Consider the following 23,031-nt stretch of genomic DNA (forward strand, 5'->3'; position numbering starts at 1 on the left):
CCTGAGAGGAGCCTGGTGTTGGAGCCTTCTGTTAAAGTCTGGGAGGAGCGTAGTGTTAGAACCTGGTATTAGAGCCTGAGAGGAGCCTAATGTTAGAGCCTGGTGTTAGAGCCTGGTGTTAGTGCCTGAGAGGAGCCTGGTGTTAGAACCTGGTATTGGAGCCTGGTGATAGAGCCTGAAAGGAGCCTGATATTAAAGTCTGAGAGGAGCCTAATGTTAGAGCCTGGTGTTAGAGCCTGAGAGGAGCCTGGTGTTAGAACCTGGTGTTAGATCCTGTTGTTAAAGCCTGGTGTTAGAACTTGAGAGGAGCCTGGTGTTAGAACCTGGTGTTAGAGCCTGAGAGGAGCCTGGTGTTAGAACCTGTTGTTAAAGCCTGGTGTTAGAACTTGAGAGGAGCCTGGTGTTAGAACCTGGTGTTAGAGCCTGAGAGGAGCCTGGTGTTAAAGCCTGAGAGGAGCCTAATGTTAGAGCCTGGTGTTAAAGCCTGAGTGGAGCCTGGTGTTGGAGCCTGGTGTTGGAGCCTGGGAGGAGCCTGGTGTTAAAGCCTGAGAGGAGCCTAATGTTAGAGCCTGGTTTTATGCCTGAGAGGAGCCTAATGTTAGAGCCTGGTGTTAGAACCTGAGAGGAGCCTGGTGTTAGAACCTGGTATTAGAGCCTGAGAGGAGCCTGGTGTTAAAGTCTGAGAGGAGCCTAATGTTAGAGCCTGGTTTTAGGGCCTGAGAGGAGCCTAATGTTCGAGCCTGGTGTTAAAGCCTGAGAGGAGCCTGATGTTAAAGCCTGAGAAGAGCCTGGTGTTAGAGCCTGAGAGGAGCCTAATGTTAGAGCCTGGTGTTAGAACCTGGTGTAAGAGCCTGGTGTTAGAGCCTGAGAGGAGCCTAATGTTAGAGCCTGGTGTTAGAGCCTGAAAGGAGCCTGATGTTAAAGTCTGAGAGGAGCTTGGTGTTAGAGTCTGGTATTAGGGCCTGAGAGGAGCCTGGTGTTAGAGACTGGTGTTAGAGACTGGTGTTAGAGACTGGTGTTAGAGACTGGTGTTAGAGACTGGTGTTAGAGACTGGTGTTAGAGCCTGATTGGAGCCTAATGTTAGAGCCTGGTGTTAGCCTGAGAGGAGCCTGGTGTTAAAGCCTGAGAGGAGCCTAATGTTAGAGCCTGGTGTTAGAGCCTGAGAGGAGCCTGGTGTTAGAACCTGGTATTGGAGCCTGGTGTTAGAGCCTGAAAGGAGCCTGATGTTAAAGTCTGAGAGGACCTTGGTGTTAGAGTCTGGTATTAGGGCCTGAGAGGAGCCTGGTGTTAGAGACTGGTGTTAGAGCCTGATTGGATCCTGGTGTTAGAACCTGACGTTAGAACCCGGTGTTGGAACCTGGTGTTGGAACCTGGTGTTGGAACCTGGTGTTGGAACCTGGTGTTGGAACCTGGTGTTGGAACCTGGTGTTGGAGCCTGGTGTTAGAGCCTGAGAGGAGCCTAATGTTAGAGCCTGGTGTTAGAACCTGAGAGGAGCCTGGTGTTAGAACCTGGTATTAGAGCCTGAGAGGAGCCTGGTGTTAAAGTCTGAGAGGAGCCTAATGTTAGAGCCTGGTTTTAGGGCCTGAGAGGAGCCTAATGTTCGAGCCTGGTGTTAAAGCCTGAGAGGAGCCTGATGTTAAAGCCTGAGAAGAGCCTGGTGTTAGAGCCTGAGAGGAGCCTAATGTTAGAGCCTGGTGTTAGAACCTGGTGTAAGAGCCTGGTGTTAGAGCCTGAGAGGAGCCTAATGTTAGAGCCTGGTGTTAGAGCCTGAGAGGAGCCTGGTGTTAGAGACTGGTGTTAGAGACTGGTGTTAGAGCCTGATTGGATCCTGGTGTTAGATGCTGGTGTTAGATGCTGGCGTTAGAACCTGACGTTAGAACCTGGTGTTGGAACCTGGTGTTGGAGCCTGGTGTTGGAGCCTGGTGTTGGAGCCTGGTGTTGGAGCCTGAGAGGAGCCTGGTGTTAAAGTCTGAGCGGAGCGTAGTGTTAGAACCTGGTGTTAGAGCCTGAGAGGAGCCTAATGTTAGAGCCTGGTTTTAGGGCCTGAGAGGAGCCTAATGTTCGAGCCTGGTGTTAAAGCCTGAGAGGAGCCTGATGTTAAAGCCTGAGAGGAGCCTGGTGTTAGAGCCTGAGAGGAGCCTAATGTTAGAGCCTGGTGTTAGAACCTGGTGTAAGAGCCTGAGAGGAGCCTAATGTTAGAGCCTGGTGTTAGAGCCTGAGAGGAGCCTGGTGTTAGAACCTGGTATTAGAGCCTGAGAGGAGCCTGGTGTTAAAGTCTGAGAGGAGCCTAATGTTAGAGCCTGGTTTTAGGGCCTGAGAGGAGCCTAATGTTCGAGCCTGGTGTTAAAGCCTGAGAGGAGCCTGATGTTAAAGCCTGAGAAGAGCCTGGTGTTAGAGCCTGAGAGGAGCCTAATGTTAGAGCCTGGTGTTAGAACCTGGTGTAAGAGCCTGGTGTTAGAGCCTGAGAGGAGCCTAATGTTAGAGCCTGGTGTTAGAGCCTGAGAGGAGCCTGGTGTTAGAGACTGGTGTTAGAGACTGGTGTTAGAGCCTGATTGGATCCTGGTGTTAGATGCTGGTGTTAGATGCTGGCGTTAGAACCTGACGTTAGAACCTGGTGTTGGAACCTGGTGTTGGAGCCTGGTGTTGGAGCCTGGTGTTGGAGCCTGGTGTTGGAGCCTGGTGTTGGAGCCTGAGAGGAGCCTGGTGTTAAAGTCTGAGCGGAGCGTAGTGTTAGAACCTGGTGTTAGAGCCTGAGAGGAGCCTGATGTTAAAGCCTGAGAGGAGCCTGGTGTTAGAGCCTGAGAGGAGCCTAATGTTAGACCCTGGTGTTAGAACCTGGTGTAAGAGCCTGGTGTTAGAACCTGAGAGGAGCCTAATATTAGAGCCTGGTGTTAGCCTGAGAGGAGCCTGGTGTTAAAGCCTGAGAGGAGCCTAATGTTAGAGCCTGTTGTTAGAGCCTGAGAGGAGCTTGGTGTTAGAACCTGGTATTGGAGCCTGGTGTTAGAGCCTGAAACGAGCCTGATGTTAAAGTCTGAGAGGAGCTTGGTGTTAGAGCCTGGTGTTAGAGCCTGAGAGGAGCCTGCTGTTAAAGTCTGAGAGGAGCGTAGTGTTAGAACCTGGTATTAGAGCCTGAGAGGAGCCTGGTGTTAAATCCTGAGAGGAGCCTAATGTTAGAGCCTGGTGTTAGAACCTGGTGTAAGAGCCTTGTGTTAGAGCCTGAGAGGAGCCTAATGTTAGAGCCTGGTGTTAGCCTGAGAGGAGCCTGGTGTTAAAGCCTGAGAGGAGCCTAATGTTAGAGCCTGGTGTTAGAGCCTGAGAGGAGCCTGGTGTTAGAACCTGGTATTGGAGCCTGGTGTTAGAGCCTGAAAGGAGCCTGATGTTAACGTCTGAGAGGAGCTTGGTGTTAGAGTCTGGTATTAGGGCCTGAGAGGAGCCTGGTGTTAGAGACTGGTGTTAGAGACTGGTGTTAGAGCCTGAGTGGATCCTGGCGTTAGATCCTGGTGTTGGATCCTGGTGTTAGAACCTGACGTTAGAACCTGACGTTAGAACCTGACGTTAGAACCTGGTGTTGGAGCCTGGTGTTGGAGCCTGGTGCTGGAGCCTGGTGTTGGAGCCTGGTGCTGGAGCCTGGTGTTGGAGCCTGAGAAGATCCTTGTGTTAGTCACCTACCCGCTAAGAAAGAGAGAGCATCTTCACTCACAGTCAGTGTTAAGTCAATTAGCACTAGACTCTCACTTGATGAGTTACCTGTTGAGAACCTTCTCTGCTCTTGGGTTTTACTGCTCATGGTTGACGAAGATAACTTTATATGAACTGGTCTGTTATTCAACAAGAAAGACATGACTGGTGTTTTTGACAGACTTCCACCAGAGGAAGATGAACTCTGAGGTTAGCGTGTGGGTGAAGTTGAGTTTTTCTCCACAGACAGCTGTAGGGAGAGAGCAGCTGGGAGCCAGCCTGGAGAAGTGTATGTGTGCATGTGTGTGTGCATGTGTGATGAAGGGTATATTACTGGAATCTTTCGAAGTTTACCAGTAAACTACCAGAATGTTGGTAACTTAGAAGTAAAAAAATGATAACATGACGTCTAGTGGCCTTTTGGGGTACTTCAGATTATAAAAGGTGTCTGTAGTTATATCCGTCCATCTGTGTGGCCTTATCACATGGAGACTATAAAAAGTAATCAAATAAGATATAGATATATATATATATATATATATATTTATATATTTTTTTTTAAATACACTACCGTTAAAAAGTTTTGGGTCACTTAGAAATATCCTTGTTTTTGAAAGAAAAGCACATTTTCTGTCCATTAAAATAACATCAAATTGATCAGAAATACAGTGTAGACATTGTTAATGTTGTAAATTACTAGTGTACCTGGAAACGGCAGATTTTTTATGGAATATCTACATAGGCGTACAGAGGCCCATTATCAGCAACCATCACTCCTGTGTTCCAATTGCAAGTTGTGTTAGCTAATCCAAGTTTATTGTTTTAAAAGGCTAATTGACCATTATAAAACCCTTTTGCAATTATGTTAGCACAGCTGAAAACTGTTGTGCTGATTAAAGAAGCAATAAAACTGTCCTTTAGACTAGTTGAGTATCTTGAGCATCAGCATTTGTGGGTTCAATTACAGGCCAGAATCAAGGACCTTTCTTCTGAAACTCGTCAGTCTATTCTTGATCTGAGAAATTAAGGCTAATCCATGAGAAAAATTGCCAAGAAACTGAAGATCTCGTACAATGCTGTGTACTACTCCCTTCATAGAACAGTGCAAACTGGCTCTAACCAGAAGAGAGGGAGGCCCCGGTGCACAACTGAGCAAGAGGACAAGTACATTAGAGTGTCTAGTTTGAGAAACAGACGCCTCACAAGTCCTCAACTGGCAGCTTCATTAAATAGTACCCGCAAAACACCAGTCTCAACGTCAACAGTGAAGAGGCGATTCCGGGATGCTGATCTTCAGTTTATTGGCAATTTCTCGCATGGAATAGCCTTCATTTCTCAGTACAAGAATAGACTGACAAGTTTCAGAAGAAAGTTCTTTGTTTCTGGACATTTTGAGCATGTAATCGAACCCACATATGCTGATGCTCAAGATACTCAACTAGTCTAAAGAAGGCCCGTTTTATTGCTTCTTTAAACAGAACAACAGTTTTCAGCTGTGCTAACATAATTGCAAAAGGGTTTTCTAATGATCAATTAGCCTTTTAAAATGATAAACTTGGATTAGCTAACACAACGTGCCATTGGAACACAGGAGTGATGGTTGCTGATAATGGGCCTCGGTACGTCTATGTAGATATTCCATATAATATCTGCCATTTCCAGCTACAATAGTCATTTACAACATTAACAATGTCTACACTGTATTTCTGATCAATTTGATGTTATTTTAATGGACAGAAAATGCATTCTGCTTTCAAAAACAAAGACATTTCTAAGTGACCCCAAACTTTTGAACTGTAGTGTATATAATGATAAAGCTGTGAAACATTATCCTAAATATAAATCAGCAACTTAGTGAATACCATTGGTGTTTAATACGAGGGTTACAGCATGACATATCCTTCATAGTTTTTACACACTTTAATTTATTTGACTACGTCAATTTGTCTTTGTTGTAAATGTTTTTGGCGACAAACTGTTGGCAGTTGTTAAAAAGTTTAGTGTTATTTAAAAAGAAAGCCATTGTTGATTAGATGCTTTTTTCATTAGTTAGGCTAGTTTCTCTTGAACCATATGGTCTATCCACTAGAAACTCATGGTCAATGTAGACACGTATATCCAAAATGAATACTATATATGTTTAAACAAAAAAAATATTGTTCAAGTATAAATTACCAAAGTTATCATAGATTGCCTTCGATTACCTGTTAGTTACCTAAATTACCAAAGATTCTGATAACTTTGGTAAATTACCAGTAGCTTTGCAACCCGGTAGCTGTGTGTGTGCGTACGTAACATGTTGCTACATGCGGGTTTGTGTGTGTGTCTGGACAGACCCCATCAGTGGTTGCTGTGGTGGTTCTGGTAGAGTTTTCTCCCCGTGGTTGTGTTTTTCAGGCCCGCCCTCCAGCATGCTAATGACAGGCCCAAAACCACACATTAGCAGTCCACACACACTGCTCACACACTCTTCACACACTCCTCCAGGCTCTCAGATCAAATTTCCATTGGCTCTGTCAGCCCCCACCCCCCCTTTCCCCACTCACCATGCAGAGCCCACAGCTGAGAAAACAGATTGGGCTTGTTTGTTTGTTTGTGTTTCTCTCTATGTTTGTTTGTTGTGCTCTGGCCTATGGAAACTCATCGTCTGGGGGAATATTAAGTGGCTGAAGCAACAGGGTTTGAATGCGTTTATACAGTGTGAGTACGTGTGTGTGTGTGTGTGTGTGTGTGTGTGTGTGTGTGTGTGTGTGTGTGTGTGTGTGTGTGTGTGTGTGTGTGTGTGTGTGTGTGTGTGTGTGTGTGTGTGTGTGTGTGTGTGTGTGTGGGTGGGTATGTGTGTCTAAGAGCAGAAGTCTGTGTGTGTGTGTGTGTGTGTGTGTGTGTGTGTGTGTGTGTGTGTGTGTGTGTGTGTGTGTGTGTGTGTGTGTGTGTGTGTGTGTGTGTGTGTGTGTGTGTGTTTCCACACTATACGGAAGCGACTCAAAAGCAAGATGAGTCATTTTTTTCAGGAAGGCAGGTATCGATGCTGTAGCTTGAGGCTCCTCTGTACCATTCAGTCCTCGAATGAACATTGCCTCTTCCTGTGAATAGTACAGAGATTCTATTAGTCAATGTTGTACTCAGTGTAATATAAGGGTCCACTGCCCACATGTCTGTGAAGGTGTATGAGAACGACAACCTCCAACTCCAGGCTCTCTGTCCAGGTTTTTATGTTGTTATGTTTTTACAGAGCTATTGGGAGAGACAATGATGGTGTTCTTTGCCTTTCAAAGCTTCTCTCCAACATAATGTTGTCTGGAGCTGTGAGACATCTTTAGTCAACATGGGTATATTCAGACATGGGATTGTTACAGCCGGGTTGGAGAAGAAGTCCTAGCAGTGTATGTATTGATTGTCACTCTTTCCTCTTAGGGTCCCCCACTGTTTCTTTGTGATTCTCTCTGTGTATCTGACTCATTACTGGTATTACACGAGGCATGCTCCTTCCATCTCTCTCGCTCTCCTTTTCTCACACTGTGATTCACAGGGAATTTTTGTGGAATGGCTTATCTGCTTATCTCAGTAAAAGACATTGGGGCCAATCAGTGGCGTTGTTGCACAAACCAACCAGGACAGTCATTTTCCCTAGGAGAACAAAAGCCAGACACCACATGAGTTGTGTTGAATAGAATAGAGCCTATAGGTGTTCTCTGGGGCTCTTGCTGTGTGAGCTGAGCAGTACACACCTCAGGCTGTATCTGTGTTTGGACACAACACCTTATATTCTCTTTCTCTTATTGGCAATTATCAGCACAGGCACTCCAGCAGGCTCTCTCTGTCACGACAAATAAAAGACTGGAATTACTGCTTCAGTCGTGGAGCTTCCAATTAACAAACCTCTCACAACCAGCAATCAAAATCAAGGTTGCATGGCAGGAATTCAATGGTCAGAGATAGTGGATTTTCATGGACTCTCTAGTGTGCAATTACAGTAAACATACTTGTGAAAGAGATCTGCAATGACAGAAATAATTGCAGTTACAGGATGAATTCCAGCCTGTATGCGTTGTCTGCTGTCATGTTTGTGTCAATTTGCCTTATGTGATGTTTCATGTCGATCAGTGCTGCATTATATATCGTCAAAGTTACTGTGGCATATACAGGACGTACAATGCTCGTATGGTTTCGTTGTTTTGTTTGCAGCTGCGGGCCCATGCTGTGGACATGAACGGGAACAAGGTGGAAAGCCCCATAGACCTGTACATCTACGTCATCGACATGAATGACAACCGGCCAGAGTTCCAAAACCAGGTCTACAACGGCTCTGTGGCTGAAGGCTCTAAACCAGGTACATTCACTATGACTGAATACAGTGTATTGCTTCTTCAAGTGTATCTGAGAACACCTAGTGAACAGAAGCATGGTCATTTTAAAGGCAGAGGGAGCAACGTATCATTGTTGGAGGAACACTTGTTTTACCAGTCAGACATCGATGTTTGTTTACTTTGTGTTCAGACAATGTTCTGCTGCAAAGTTTAATCTCAGGAGAATTTCGAAACAACGCAGGCGAGAGACAGAGAGAGGGAGAAGAGCACACACACCCACACACACACACATTGCAACAATGGTCTCTCCTCAGTGGAGCGTGGATCTGTTGTCTGTTTTAGACCAAACTCTGCTAATTAACGAGAAGAACCAAACATATTTGAAAAGTCTGCCTTTTCAACTGACTGGTACTCTCTTATAAAAACCTGTTATTTTTAGTATACGAGGACAAAGTGTGTGTTGGGGTTACGACACTGTCAATTGTGTTGAAGAAGAAAACGTAGGTCGCACAGCTTATTAGCTAATTATTCTGAAATTGTCTCATATAGCTAGCTAGTGGAATATGAACCCAATGTCCCACTATTGTATGATGGAGTTAACACACTGACAAGTACTTTTACATAGACCATAGAGCTTTTCTCTCTCCCTTCTCTGTCTATCTATTCCCCTCTATTGTATGCAATCATGAATTTTAAATGAGAGAGTGTGCCGCTTAGCTATGGTTGCCTAATTGGCTATTTAAGGAAATGAGAGTGGGGCCATTTTTCATCACTGGTGTATGTTCCGTGGGACGGTTTTACTTTTCTGGGCCATTTAAGACACAAAGAAGTTCAGCGCCATTTTTATCCAACTTATCACTTAAACTCTAAGCTGCTTTCTTGAGGCTGGTAATGAGAATGGGCCTCCCGTAACTCTTTTGGTTCCATCAGACCGAATGTTTTTCTAACTGCTCAGAGCAAAGGGAGATGTCATGTGTTCATCTCTAGTGTATCTAGAAGACTCTGATATCAATGTGTCTCTGAAGTATTGCGGCTTATCCTCCATCTACTCTGGCTGCTATATAAAAGCATTGAAAGAGACAGCCCTGCGGGGAGTTGCCCTTATCGCTGTTGCCAGATGCAACATTGTGTATCAAATCAATCCATCAGTGGAACTGGGTTTGAAATGTCACGCTTGCCATCCGCCACCACTGGCGTTCTTCCATCGGGAGACACAGAGACAAGCATGTAATTGAATTGGATCGGTCTTACATGTAAGTAATGATGCAATTGGAGAATGAACTAATCCAATTGTTATTGTGATTCAGACAGGGAACAAATGTGATCTGACCAGTGTTGTATCCATCCATGTGTCATCATTAGGGTATTCTGGGAGCTTGCTGGACACTTCAAGTTATTGGATGGTTATTGTAAACTGATAAGTTTCATTGACAAATTGGTGAACCCATGAATTGTATTTAAAAGAAGGAGATGAAGAAGAACCCCCGAACCCTCACCACCACCCCTCTCTCCTCGTGCATAAGAGATCACAGAGAAAACACCCACGTGATGGAGCCGGGGATGTAAAAAGATTTCTCTATTTTATTGTATAATGAAGCCCTCCTTCCTCAGAGCGTAGTTCTATACTCTATCCCTCTTTCTCCCTCTGTGGCGGACAGACAGGAAGTAGTTCCTTTTCATGGCCCTTTTAGAGAGACACTCTGAAATGAGAGCGAAAGACAAATCCAGCGGAGTGCTTTCTCATACACTCAATTTGTCATCTCAAGGGGGGGGGGGGGGGGGGGGGGATTTTTCTGTCCTGAAGAGTTTGCTAACAGTCATAGAAAGATTTAAAAGAGTTTCCACTTCCTCCTGGCCTGGGGGGCTTATTAGACCCCAACGTCTGTACACAGGTGAGGAGAGATGGAGGGATGGAGGAACGCAGGGATGTTTCAATCAGTGTAATGGACCCAGAATTTGTGACTGACTGCTCATTCTGTGCTGTGTGCAGGAGAATACATTTTCCTGGGTGATACTTTACAGAGGATTTAAGACCAAATAGATGGAGTCTCAGAGCTGGGGAGGGTATTTAGCAGGAAAGGCCACCCAGAGATGGAGGACCTTCAGACAGCAGTGAGTGCTTTGGTTGGTTACAAACTCTGCTGCCTTACATTCACAAATACACACCCGGGTATGAATATCGTAAACAAGTTGTGGTTCCTTAGGGACTTCATCAAGTTTGCAAGCCAGAGATACAGTATACCCTTTTACACACTTTGTTACCTTACAGCTATATTCTAAAATGGATTAAATAAATAAACATCCTCATTAATCTACACACAATACCCCATAATGACAAAGTGAAAACAGTTTTTAGAAATGTTTGAAAAGTTATTAAAAAACAAAAACAGAAATAACTTATTTATATAAGTATTCAGACCCTTTGCTAAGAGACTTGACATTGAGCTCAGGTTTATCCTGTTTCCGTTGATCATCCTTGATAACTTTCTACAACTTGATTGGAGTCCAACTGTGGTAAATTCAAATGATTGGACATGATTTTGGTAAGCCACACTCCTGTCTATATAAGGTGCCACAGTTGACAGTGCATGTCAGAGCAAAAACCAAGCCATGAGGTCAAAGGAATTGTCCGTAGAGCTCCGAGACAGGATTGTGTCGAGGCACAGATTTGAGGAAGGGTACCAAAATGTCTGCAGCATTGAAGGTCCCCAAGAACACCTCCATCATTCTTAAATGGTAGAAGTTTTGAACCATCAAGACTCTTTCAAGAGCTGGCCACCCAGCCAAACTGAACAATCAGGGGATGTTCACTCTGACAGAGCTCCAGAGTTCCTCTGTGGAGATGGGAGAACTTTCCAGAAGGACAACCATCTCTGCAGCACTCCACCAATCAGGCCATTATGGTAGTTGCCAGATGGAAGCCTCTTCTCAGTAAAAGGCACATGACAGCCCGCTTGGAGTTTGCCAAAAGGCACCTAAAGGACTCTCATACCATGAGAAACAAGATTCTCTGGTCTGATGAAACCAAGATTGAACTCTTTGGCCTGAATGCCAAGCGTCACATCTGGAGGAAGCCTGGCAGCATCCCTACGGTGAAGCATGGTGGTGGCAGCATCATGCTGTGGGGATGTTTTTCAGCGGCAGCGGACTGGGAGAATAGTCAGGATCAAGGGAAAGATGAATGGAGCAAAGTACAAAGAGATCCTTGATGAAAACCTGCTCGAGTGCTCAGGACCTCAGACTGGGGTGAAGGTTCACCTTCCAACAGGACAACAACCCTAAGCACACAGCCAAGACAACGTAGGAGTGGCTTTGGGACAAGTCTCTGAATGTCCTTGAGTAGCCCAGCCAGAGCCCGGACCTGAACCCGATTGAACATCTCTGGAGATACCTAAAAATAGCTGTGCAGCGACTCTCCCCATCCAACCTGATAGAGCTTGAGAGGATCTGCAGAGAAGAATGGGAGAAACTCCCCAAATACACGTGTGCCAAGCTTGTAGCGCCATACCCAAGAAGATTCGAGGCTGTAATCGCTACTAAAGGGGAATCAACAAATTACTTAGTAAAGGCTCTGAATACTTATGTAAATGTTATATTTCAGTAATTATTATTATTTATTTTTTTATCCTAAAAAAATCTAAAAACCTGTCTTTGCATTGTCATAATGGGGTATTTTGTGTAGATTCATGAGGGGGAAAAAACTATTTAATCCATTTTAGAATAAGGCTGTAACGTAACAAAATGTGAGAAAAGTCAAGGCGTCTGAATACTTTCCGAATGCACTGTATATACAAAAGTATGTGGACACCCTTTCAAATGAGTGGATTCAGCTATTTCAGCCACACCCATTTCTGACAGGTGTATAAAATCAAGCAAACAGCCATGCAATGTCCATAGACAAACATTGGCAGTAGAATGGGCTGTACTGAAGAGCTCAGTGACTTTCAACGTGGCACCGTCATAGGATGCCACCTTTCCAACAAGTCAATTCGTCAAATGTTTGCCCTGCTAGAGCTTCCCCGGTCAACTGTAAGTGCTGTTATTGTGAAGTGGAAACATCTAGGAGCAACAACGGCTCAGTCGCAAAGTGGTAGGCCACACAAGCTCACAGAACAGGACCGCAGAGTGCTGAAGCGTGTAGCGCGTAAAAATCGTCTGTAACGCTCAATACCGAGTTCCAAACTGACTCTGGAAGCAACGTCACAAGAACGTCGGGAGCTTCATAAAATGTGTTTCCATGGCCGAGCAGCCGCACACAAGCATAGGAAGATCACCATGCACAATGCCAAGCATTGGCTGGAGTGGTGTAAAGTTCGCTGCCATTGGACTCTGAATCAGTTAACGCGGTCTCTGGAGTGATGAATCACGCTTCACCATCTGGCAGTCCGACGGATGAATCTGGGTTTGGCGGATGCCAGGAAAACACTACCTGCCCCAATGCATAGTGCCAACTGTAAAGTTTGGTGGAGGATGAATAATGGTCTGGGGCTGTTTTTCATGGTTTGGACTAGGCCCCTTAGTTCCAGTGAAGGGAAATCTTAATGCTACAGCATACAATGACATTCTTAACAAACTTTGTGGCAACAGTTTGGGGAAGGCCCTTTCCTGTTTCAGCATGACAATTCCCCTGTGCACAAAGCGAGTCCATACAGTAATGGTTTATCGAGATCGGTGTGGAAGAACTTGACTGGCCTGCACAGAGCCCTGACCTCATCAAACACCTTTGTGATGAATTGGAACGCCAACTGCGAGCCAGGCCTAATCGCCCAACATCAGTGCCCCACCTCACTAATGCTCTGGTGGCTGAATGGAAGCAAGTCCCCGCAGCAATATTCCAACATCCAGCCAACATCCATCCAACTCCAACATCCATCCAACTTCCCAGAAGAGTGGAGGCTGTTATAGCATCAAAGGGGGGGACCAACTCTATATTAATGCCCATGATTTTGGAATGAGATGTGTCCACACATCTCACACATAAAATAGATTTCTTCTCCCTCAAGTCTGTCCTTCTCTAATAATTCCTTCAGCATGTGAAGTTGTGAAGACATGTGAAGAGACATTGCAGTAAATTGTTCTGATTGCCCATGCATTTAGGTGTGAATGCGCTCAGATTTGGAGGTAATTTTCTGGCGGCTGGTTTTCATTAGTCCCTCCCGGGCATGGCAGGGTGGTGTATGGTGGTGGGTGGAGCTGCAGTGTGGCCTGTTAAAAGCCAGTAGTGCCATTAGAGCCAACTTTGTGTGACCGCAGTGATTTGTGTCCCCTTTATCACTATCACACTTTGTATCCCCAGACACACACACACAGAGTGACTGCCACATCCCTCTCCTTCTCACCTCTCCTCCTTGGCCTCATACTTCTCCTCCTGCCCTTCCACACAGTCTCTCACCCACTACTGCCTCCCCATATTAATATTGTACTCTACTTTACCTGTCCCTCTCTCAATGCCTGTTTTTAGCCTCCTCTTGCCCTCATTTTCTTGTCCTTTCCTCTTCCAACCCCTATCTCACTCCCTCTTGCCACCCATTTTAGTGCCCTTTCCAGCCTTGTCTTCTCTCTCCCTTCCCTTTTCATCCACGGAAATGTCTTGCCATGCTATCTTTCTGCATCTGTGCTTTAGATTAGATGATTCGATGAGTTTATTAATCACATGCACAGCGTCGCAGATGTAGTCACAAGGACAGTGAAATTCTTATGCTCTGAGCTCCAACAGTGCAGGTCAAAAAAGGGAAGTGAATGAGACAATAATACAAATATTAATAATACTTGTGTCCATCACTCTCTTGTTCTGCCCCTTTTCCTCTCTTTCACATCCACCAGTGGTGTGTATTCATGGCTGCCAGGCTTCCCCCAAGAAAAAAACATACAAAATCATTTATCTTTCATCTTTCTGTGTATCATAAATGTCGTTCAATTTGTATGAGGCTGAATGTATCTCACCGGAGAAAGCAACCAAGTGAACAAAACACCGCCCTCTGTCTCTGTATTTGTAGCCCATCTATCTGATGCTGTCTGGTCAAAAAGAGTATGACATTGTTGCCGCCCGTAGTATTGAATGAAAGGGAAGCCAGGGAGCATTTGGCTTCCCTTGATTAAAAAAATAAAAAAATAATAGCCAATCAGCGTTGAGCTAAACAGAACACAGCTGTGAATGGTCCTTGCACCCCCCCAAAAAAGTGTCAAGGGAAGCCAGTGTGGATTTGCCTTCAAACCAGTCATATCACATTAGAAGCCAAACATCATTGACAGAAAACTGGATTTGTTGCATCTCATTGTGTCGTTGTTCTCCGGTGGCTAGCTAGCTAGCTAAAATTGTCCCTTTCCTAAAGTAGCCATGGATGGAGATAGGGATTTGGACTTGTGGTTTTACTTAAATCTCCGTGCTGGCCAATGATTATAACGGCAATTCGGCAATTCCGATTTTCCTACTTGCATGCACATACGCACGCCTGCCCGCACACACACACACACACACACACACACAGAAATCAGTACCATGGACAGACACATCATATTTACCTTATGTTGATTGGACTAAATCGTTTTTGGTATCTTTTAGTTGTCCCTGTATTAGGGCTCACGAGTGTCGCAACGGTGTAAGGCACTGCATCTCAGTGCAAGAGTCCCTGGTTGAAATCCAGGCTTTATCACATCCGGCCGTGATTGGGAGTCCCATAGGGCGGCGCACAATTGGCCCAGCGTCGTTTGGGTTTGGCTGGGGTAGGCTGTCATTGTAAATAAGAATGTGTTCTTAACTGACTTGCCTAGTTAAATAAAGGTTCAATAAATGTTTTTGACTAAGCATATGTGATTAGATAATGTTGACGTTGAAATGGTGCTGGAATAGTGGAGGCAGCGCCTGTTTTCTTTGCGACTTGCGGTGACTCTAAATCAATAGTTGTTTAGTAGTCCAAAAATGTGCTTGACCATGCTGTAGGTCGTATAACTGTTTGTTACATGCAATATGTTTTGTGTACCTCACTGGACAGAGGTTGCTCTCTGGTTTTATGATGAAACAAAGGTGTGGTTGAATTTATTCTGCAACTGTGCCGCCTTATTGTCTCGGCCTTAGGCTTATATACAGTATCACGGTGTCAAGGCAAATGAACTAACAAGTTATAGAGCAAAAAATGCAATTATCACAACACAGAGGTTGTAATATATATTTTTTTCCTGGCTTGGTTTCCCCAGTGATTTTACCCTCACACCGCTACTATAATCTGTAATTCATCTGTAATTGGAAGGCAGCCCAGCTAGCACATAACGTTCTGAAAACCATATGTTTCTTAGAGCTCGGTGAGAGCGTGTTTGTCCTATGGTTATTCTGCATAAAACCTTTCCACAACGTGGAAACATTAAGAAAACATTCCATAAAAACCACAAGAAAACATTAGTAACGTTCAAATAATTTTTGTAAGATTGTTATTTCGTTCTCAGTGTCTGGTTTGAACAGCTTTGAATGAGTAAAACAAACATGGCGTGCTAGCTCAATTCTGGTGACGCAGTGGACTAATTTAATGACTAGAGATCAGAAGATTGTAGGTTTGAATCTCACTGACGCCGTGCCAAAATAAAAAACAAATGTGTTTGCATGATTAACACCTAAGCAAATTAATTTCCATGTGTCCAATCTGTGCTTGGAGTTCAAAACAGTTAACCCAAACTAAGCTAGCAGTGTTATTAAAAGTCTTATTGAAACATTCAGTGAAATTTTAAGGAAGTTCTTCAAAACCTCAAAATCACCTATAATTTCTGTTCTATGAACGTTAACTTCTTATGGCTGAAGTGCAGGGCGCAAATTCAAAAAACATAAATCTCATAATTAAAATTCCTCAGACATTCATGTGTCTTATATCATTTTAAAGGTAATCTTGTTACATTCAGTGAAATTTTAAGGAACTTCTTCAAAACCTCAAAATCACCTATAATTTCTGTTCTATGAACGTTAACTTCTTATGGCTGAAGTGCAGGGCGCCAAATTCAAAAAACAGAAATCTCATAATTAAAATTCCTCAGACATTCATGTGTCTTATATCATTTAAGTAATCATAAATGTAATCTTGTTGTTAATCCCACCAAAGTGTCCGATTTCAAATAGGCTTTACAGCGAAAGCACTACAAACGATTATGTTAGGTCACCACAAAACCACAATAAGCATAGCCATTTTTTCCAGCTAAAGATAGCTTCACAAAAACCAGAAGAGATAAAATTAATCACTAACCTTCGATTATTTTCATCAGATGACACTCATACGACTTCATGTTACACAATACATGCATGTTTTGTTTGATTAAATTCATATTTATATAAAAAAATCTGAGTTTACATTGAGGCGACTAGATTCACTAGTTGCAAAAACATCAAGTGACTTTGCATAGCCCATCGTTTCAACAGAAATACTCATCATAAATATAGATGATAATACAAGTTATACACATTGAATTATAGATATACCTCTCCTTAATGCAACCGCTGTGTCAGATTTCAAAAAAACTTTACGGAAAAAAGAAATGCACGCTATAATCTGAGACGGCGCTCAAAAGTAACGTACCACAGCTGCAAAGATGGCGTCACCATAAACAAGAAAATACATGATAAATATTCCCTTACCTTTGATGATCCACATCAGAAAGCACACTAGGAATCCCAGGTCTACAATAAATGTTTGTTTTGTTCGAAAAAATCCGTTATTTATGTCCAATTGTTAGCTCGTTTGGTAAACATGTCCAAACGCTAATTCTGGTCAGCTTTATATCAGACAAAAACTTCAAAATGTGATATTACCGGTCGAAGAAACATTTCAAACTAAGTACTGAATCAATCATTAGGATGTTTTTAACATATAGCTTCAATAAAGTTCCAACCAGAGTATTCGTTCTTGTCTGCGTGAGCAATGGAACGTAGGTGACTTCCATGAAAAAAAAGCATGATCAGAAAATGGCTGCTTGATGGACACCTGACTCATTCTGCTATCATTCACTCCCACAACATCATAGAAGTCTCATTGTAATTTATATTGATGGTTGACATCTAGTGGAACCCCTAGGCAGTGCAACATCATTCATAACTCAAGTGGATTTCTTAAGGGACTCTGGTGAATACATACAGGCTCAGATTTCTGACTTCCTGTTTTGATTTCAACTCAGGATTTTGCCTACCAATATGAGTTATGTTAATCTCACAGACATAATTCAAACAGTTTTAGAAACTTTAGAGTGTTTTCTATCCAATACTAATAATAATATGCAAATATTAGGAACTATGACTGAGGAGCAGGCCGTTTGATATGGGCACCTTTCATCCAAGCTACTCAATACTGCCCCTTCAGCCATAAGAAGTTAATAAAACCTCCCAGGAAAACTTTCAGGAACCATAGCAAAATGTTCTCAGAACCACCCTGTAACCTAATAATTAACCTTCCCAGAACATGTGAAATGTTCACTTCCATTCTCAGAATGTTTGAAAAACATTCCGTTTTACTGGTCAGGAAGCGTATGGCTTCGTTCCCAGAACCAATGGAAAATCTAAAACTTACGTTCCCACAACTTCCAAGGAACCACATGTGCTAGCTGGGAGGTGTTGACCCCCAGCTCAGTAATGTTTAGTCAGTGGATGGAGCCCAGCAGGGATCTCAACTTTCCGCTCTCTTTCCCATGTAACCAAATGGCCAACATGCCTGCCTTGCCTGCCACCAGTGAAATTTTCAGCTCCAGCGGTTTTGGCGGAAAAGTAATTAGGATTTAGAATTCATTTTCAAATTAAAGAAGAATTAAACAGGCTCAGAGGTTAACTCTTTCAGGCATGCCCACACTCTTAGACAAAGAGCACTCTTTAAGCTTATTAAGGATTCCCTATTATTGAAATTAAAAGTGGCAGAGTTGACTGAAATTTGATCAAATGTTGATGCTCTCCTCTGTAATAAGGGTCATTGTTTTTCTCCTCGCTCCCTTCCATGGCTCTCTCTCTCTCCCTGTTGTTTTCTCTCCATGGGCAAAGTGACAACTCCTGCTTTGAAACTTAATGAAGTTTGAAATAGAATTCTCAGCTACAATTATTCTGTTGATTCTGGCTGTCACGGGAATTATGGTGCTATCTCTGCCCAATTATGAGAGCCAGCAGAACAGACACCTGTAGCTGCGAGGACCCACTCTGTGTCTCTTCTCCTGTCTGTCTGAAATTCAACATGTTTCTATACTAGCTAATCCTATCTAATACTATCCATGCGCCTTCTTCTGATCTACAGCAAAACTGACCCTAGATCAACTCTAATGTCTCTCACTCCTCCCTGTTTTCTCTCTCTCTCTCTCTCTCTCTCTCTCTCTCTCTCTCTCTCTCTCTCTCTCTGTCTCTCTGTCTGTCTGTCTCTCTCTCTCTCTCTCTCTGTCTCTCTCTCTCTCTCTCTCTCTCTCTCCCTCTCTCTCTCTACACTCCTCTCTGTCTCTCTATATATGCTTCTCTCTTCTCCTCTTCCTCTCTCCGCCTGTCTCTTTCTCTTTGTTTCTACCTCCTTATACAGTACAACAACCCTAGCATGTGTGTTCTCCTGCGTCTCTCCCCCTAAGCTGACAAGACCCTAGCTTTCCTGCTGCAGCAGCAGTAGCAGCCTTTAAATGGTCGCCTGATGGAGAGTGACATTTTCCCTGAGCTGGGGAGAGGAACGAGGAGATCTCTCCCTTTTCCTGGACAGAGTGCTCCTAATTGCCTGGTCACATTTGTGAGCCTGGCTGACAAGCTCTTACAAATCAATAATTCTGCTAGGGGAGATGGGGGCACAGGCCTTTCACCCCCCATCCCCTCCACCTCTATACACACGTACACAGGCACACACCACCCCCACCATCATTCTTAAATGGCTGTGTTTTTTGCCCATGATTCCAAGACAAATAGGGAGAGAGCATCGGAGCATTAAGGGCAGCAGCCGTTCCGCTGAAGGCTGAAATAATGGATGGTGGAAATGGCAGAAGAGCCAGTGCTGCTCATTACTAAATGGACTCTGTAGGGGGGAACTTTACCCTGCCTGCCAGCCTGCCAGCCTAGTATATACAGGGATGGGATGAATGGGGGCTTTTTCACAGAGTTTGTTGTCTGCTTATTTTCCCCTTGAATTTTCCCTTAGCTGAAGACATAGATGCAGGGAATGGGTTTGAAATACGTTTTGAAGTGTGTGTATACTGTGTACTGTATGTTAAATATGCGTTTGTGTATGATGGTGGGACACACATGTTAACTCTCTTGGTGTTTGTGTATGATGGTGGGACACATGTTAACTCTCTTGGCGTTTGTGTATGATGGTGGGACACATATGTTAACTCTCCTGGTGTTTGTGTATGATGGTGGGACACATATGTTAACTCTCTTGGTGTTTGTGTATGATGGTGGGACACATATGTTAACTCTCTTGGCGTTTGTGTATGATGGTGGGACACATATGTTAACTCTCTTGGTGTTTGTGTATGATGGTGGGACACATATGTTAACTCTCTTGGTGTTTGTGTATGATGGTGGGACACATATGTTAACTCTCTTGGTGTTTGTGTATGATGGTGGGACACATATGTTAACTCTCTTGGTGTTTGTGTATGATGGTGGGACACATATGTTAACTCTCTTGGTATTTGTGTGCCTGTTCATGGCTCTGTCTTTGCCAGGAGGAGGTGTTTCCTGTGCTGTGTGATTCACATTGTGTTGCTGTAACTGTTGCTGGCTCTGCCTCCTCCCTGTTGGCAGGCACGTTAGTGATGCAGGTGACCGCCAACGACTCAGATGACGACACCACAGCCAATGGGATGGTGCGGTACCGGATCCTATCCCAGACCCCCCACATGCCAATCCCCAATATGTTCACCATCAACAGCGAGACGGGAGACATCTTCACGGTGGCCGCCGGCTTGGACAGGGAGGTCAGTAGCACAACAAGGTCACACTGTCTGTCAGGGGGCACAGGGGGGGAACAGTGGGGAGGAAGGGGCATTGACATCCTGTTGGATCAGTGTTCATGTCAGCCTGTTACTGCACATCCACAGGGTTATGGTATGTTGATGGTGTCTACTGTGTCACCTCACATCTTATGGCAGGGGTACCATGTCAAACTAAGTCGTTATATTAAATATAGTCTGACACTGGGTGTTGTTCCCATTCCTATAGGTCACCACTCCTGTACACCAGTCAGTCACCTTCTGCCCTTAATAACGAACTCAGGATTCCCTCTCTCCCTAGACTAAACCTTATGAGCAACATAGTCATATAGGGTTGATTCCTATCTATATTCCAGTCTATTCAGGAACTGAATTGAATTATTCATGTGTAGAGACTTTTCATGTCCAATTCAGTTGACAGGAGTTGAAATGGAACCGACCCTGACCCTGCGAACAGCACTGCTAATGGCTATAAAATACCAACACGTTCTGGCCCTCCTTAAGGGGGTCATGGGAATGGATTTCACCTGGTTTATCCTCTACCCTCCTTGTGTCGCACTCCCGCAGGTGTTGTGCCCCCCCCCCCCCCCCTTCTTAGATCACTAATGAGGGAGGTCACGGTGAGTCAACTCTGTTTATCCCATAATGCATTAGTAAGCTGCCAGCAGAGTCTTATGAGAAGCTGTGCTCACCCTGCAGTCAGCCTCTTACAGTCAGCCTCTCAGACTCACACTCCTAACAGTCCTCTGTGGCCTGACATTCAGAGGGAAATACGACCGCCAGTCCTACTCCTATTGTTCCAAAGACACAAATTTATAACATACTGTATCATTATGATATTATTAGTCTGGTGATTTTACCACAGACATAAAAGCACAAGTGCTGAGTCTAAACCTTTGAGCTCTGGCAACACGAGTCAGTCTCATAACATTTATATTCGCAGATTTCCCAATAGTCCCACTTGGCAATAGCTTCATCCTGACCATCCTGTGGAAACCAGACGGATTTGACCTATATTGGAAACAAAAGACTGGTATGGCTACCAGGTTTAGTTGTTTAATATCTGATTTGTGTGTGAATATTGAGGAAAATAAACAATCACAATTGCATCCAGGTTCTGTATGCATGTATGCATGCACTTTACTCATTCAAGTATGCATGTTAAACAGTAAAGGGTTGACAGTAGAAATCATCTGCAGTTAATGCAGGGGCCTGTTTCACTGTCCCCTGGTCTCCCCCACAGCTGAATGGATGGGAGTCAACCTCATTAATCTAGGTAGAGCAACAACTCCAGCAGCCCAGTCCCACCTGCCTCTCTCCCTCTGATCATTCCCCTAAAACTGGGACACACCTGGGTGTTCACCCACCTACGCTCAAGGTCACGCGCATAAGTACACTCTCAGGCATTAACACACATGTTTGCATGCACACACACACACACACGCACACACACACACACGCACACTGCGATGCAGCAGCTAATCCTCTTCATCAGTTGCACTGGAGACTAAATGGAATATTCATGTGTTAATTAAGGGGTGAGTGAGCCTCTTCAGTGTGGAGAAGAGCAGGGGAACAGCAAGGGCACTTCAGTGTCACCCAGCCCTGAACACTCCTGAATGCCAATTACCCTGCCACTCACTGCATCCCTGACCTCACCTCTTCTGTGCCCTCGTGCCACTGCATGTTTCAGCACACTGGTTAACAAGCAGGGCTAAGCTGTCTCTGGGTCCCTCGTTCTCTGCCTGAGAAACAGAGGTACTGTACATAAACAAGCCACTGTGTCTTTCTCTTGTGCTGGTGGCTAATGGGCAGCATTTGTTAGTCCTGGTCCTGAGCGTGTAGCGGTGAGGTACAGTATGAGGTAGCCTGCTGGGTGTCAGAGCTGCTGAGTGTAAGAGTCATGGTGTCCTGTACTGTGTGCCACAGATGGACTGGGCTGTCTCAGTGCTCTCAAGGCCTGGCTGGAGTGGCAGCTCCATTGCTTTTCATTCCCCCAGGCTACTGCAGCCTCTCTGGAGCCTGGCTGTGCACGGTGCTGGGCACGATGCTGGGTGGCGTGGCTGACTCGTGTCAGCTCCAGGTTGGACCATGTAAGCTCTGCTCTGCCTGATTAGGGCATTGATCTGACACTGTAGTCAGTGTTTCTGAGTGCCTACAGACTGTCCACATGGGGGAGGAGAGGCTGGGCAGGGGATAAGGTAGGGCACTGGGCATCTACAGGGGCTTGGAGGTGCCATCTCCAGGGGACTGAGTATTACTCCTTCAAGCTGGGGAAGTGGTTAACCATTATGGGCTCCCTCTGGAGAAAAGTTTGTTTTTGGCATGTCTGGGGGGCAAGTGTTTGTGCATATGGGTGTATCTGAGTGTTTGTGTGACAGTATTTCATGTGTCATGAGTATATCATATTGGTCTGGGTGTGTATGTATATTGTATGTCCATGTGCCTTTGTGTTTCATACAGTGTATTTAGCAGGAGCGCTGTGCTCCATCTTCCTCAGAAAGCTGCAGTGAATGGGAGAGAGGGAGTCTCTCTGGGTTAAATGTGAGTCAGTGGCTGTTTGAGGTAGATTGTTTGTGACAGGGTAATCACTGTGGTCAGTACCAAACTGACAGGCCGGAACACAAACCACAGAGCAAATACGGAAAGTGCTAGTTCAGTGCTCATTCACGCTTGCTTTGTCTTCGTCACATGTTCAGTCTGCCCAACACACAAAGCACAAACACACACAGCTCGGATTCAATGCATTCTCCATTAAAGGGATTCTCCGGTACTTTTGTATATTTTTTTTGCCAGTAGTGGTCCCCGAAAATTGCGTACTATGTCACATACAGTGTGTGCAACACATCATTGCTCTCTCTCTCTCGCTCTGCTGTGAGTGCATCATGTGCATCTTGCTAGCTGTCACTCATATGGCAAGGCGCTGGAGCTCATTGTTTGAACTCGAATTGCTAGGGTGTTGGCCCACGTGGGGGAAAATGTAATGGGAAATGGCGCAGCACAGCTTACAGAAAAACTGTTGCTTTCAAACTAGGGATTTTGTGGCTAATTGAGGTAAGACAGTAATTCTACTCATAGATTATGCTTGTATGAACTACACATTGACACATCCAGCCCAAAGTGGG

General features: G+C 44.5%; 1 protein-coding gene across 1 annotated transcript in view; it reads left to right on the forward strand.

Moving 5' to 3' along the window:
* The window catches only part of LOC120065699 (cadherin-4-like), a 66,433-nt gene that overhangs the window by 18,909 nt on the left and 24,493 nt on the right, over positions 1-23,031 (forward strand). The window contains exons 3-4 of the mRNA XM_039016775.1: positions 7,866-8,010; positions 19,719-19,891. Of these exons, the coding sequence (XP_038872703.1) occupies positions 7,866-8,010; positions 19,719-19,891 (318 nt within the window). The remainder of the gene's footprint in view (positions 1-7,865; positions 8,011-19,718; positions 19,892-23,031) is intronic.

The sequence above is a fragment of the Salvelinus namaycush genome, chromosome 20, assembly GCF_016432855.1.
Source record: "Salvelinus namaycush isolate Seneca chromosome 20, SaNama_1.0, whole genome shotgun sequence".
In the NCBI taxonomy this organism is placed as follows: Eukaryota; Metazoa; Chordata; class Actinopteri; order Salmoniformes; family Salmonidae; genus Salvelinus; species Salvelinus namaycush.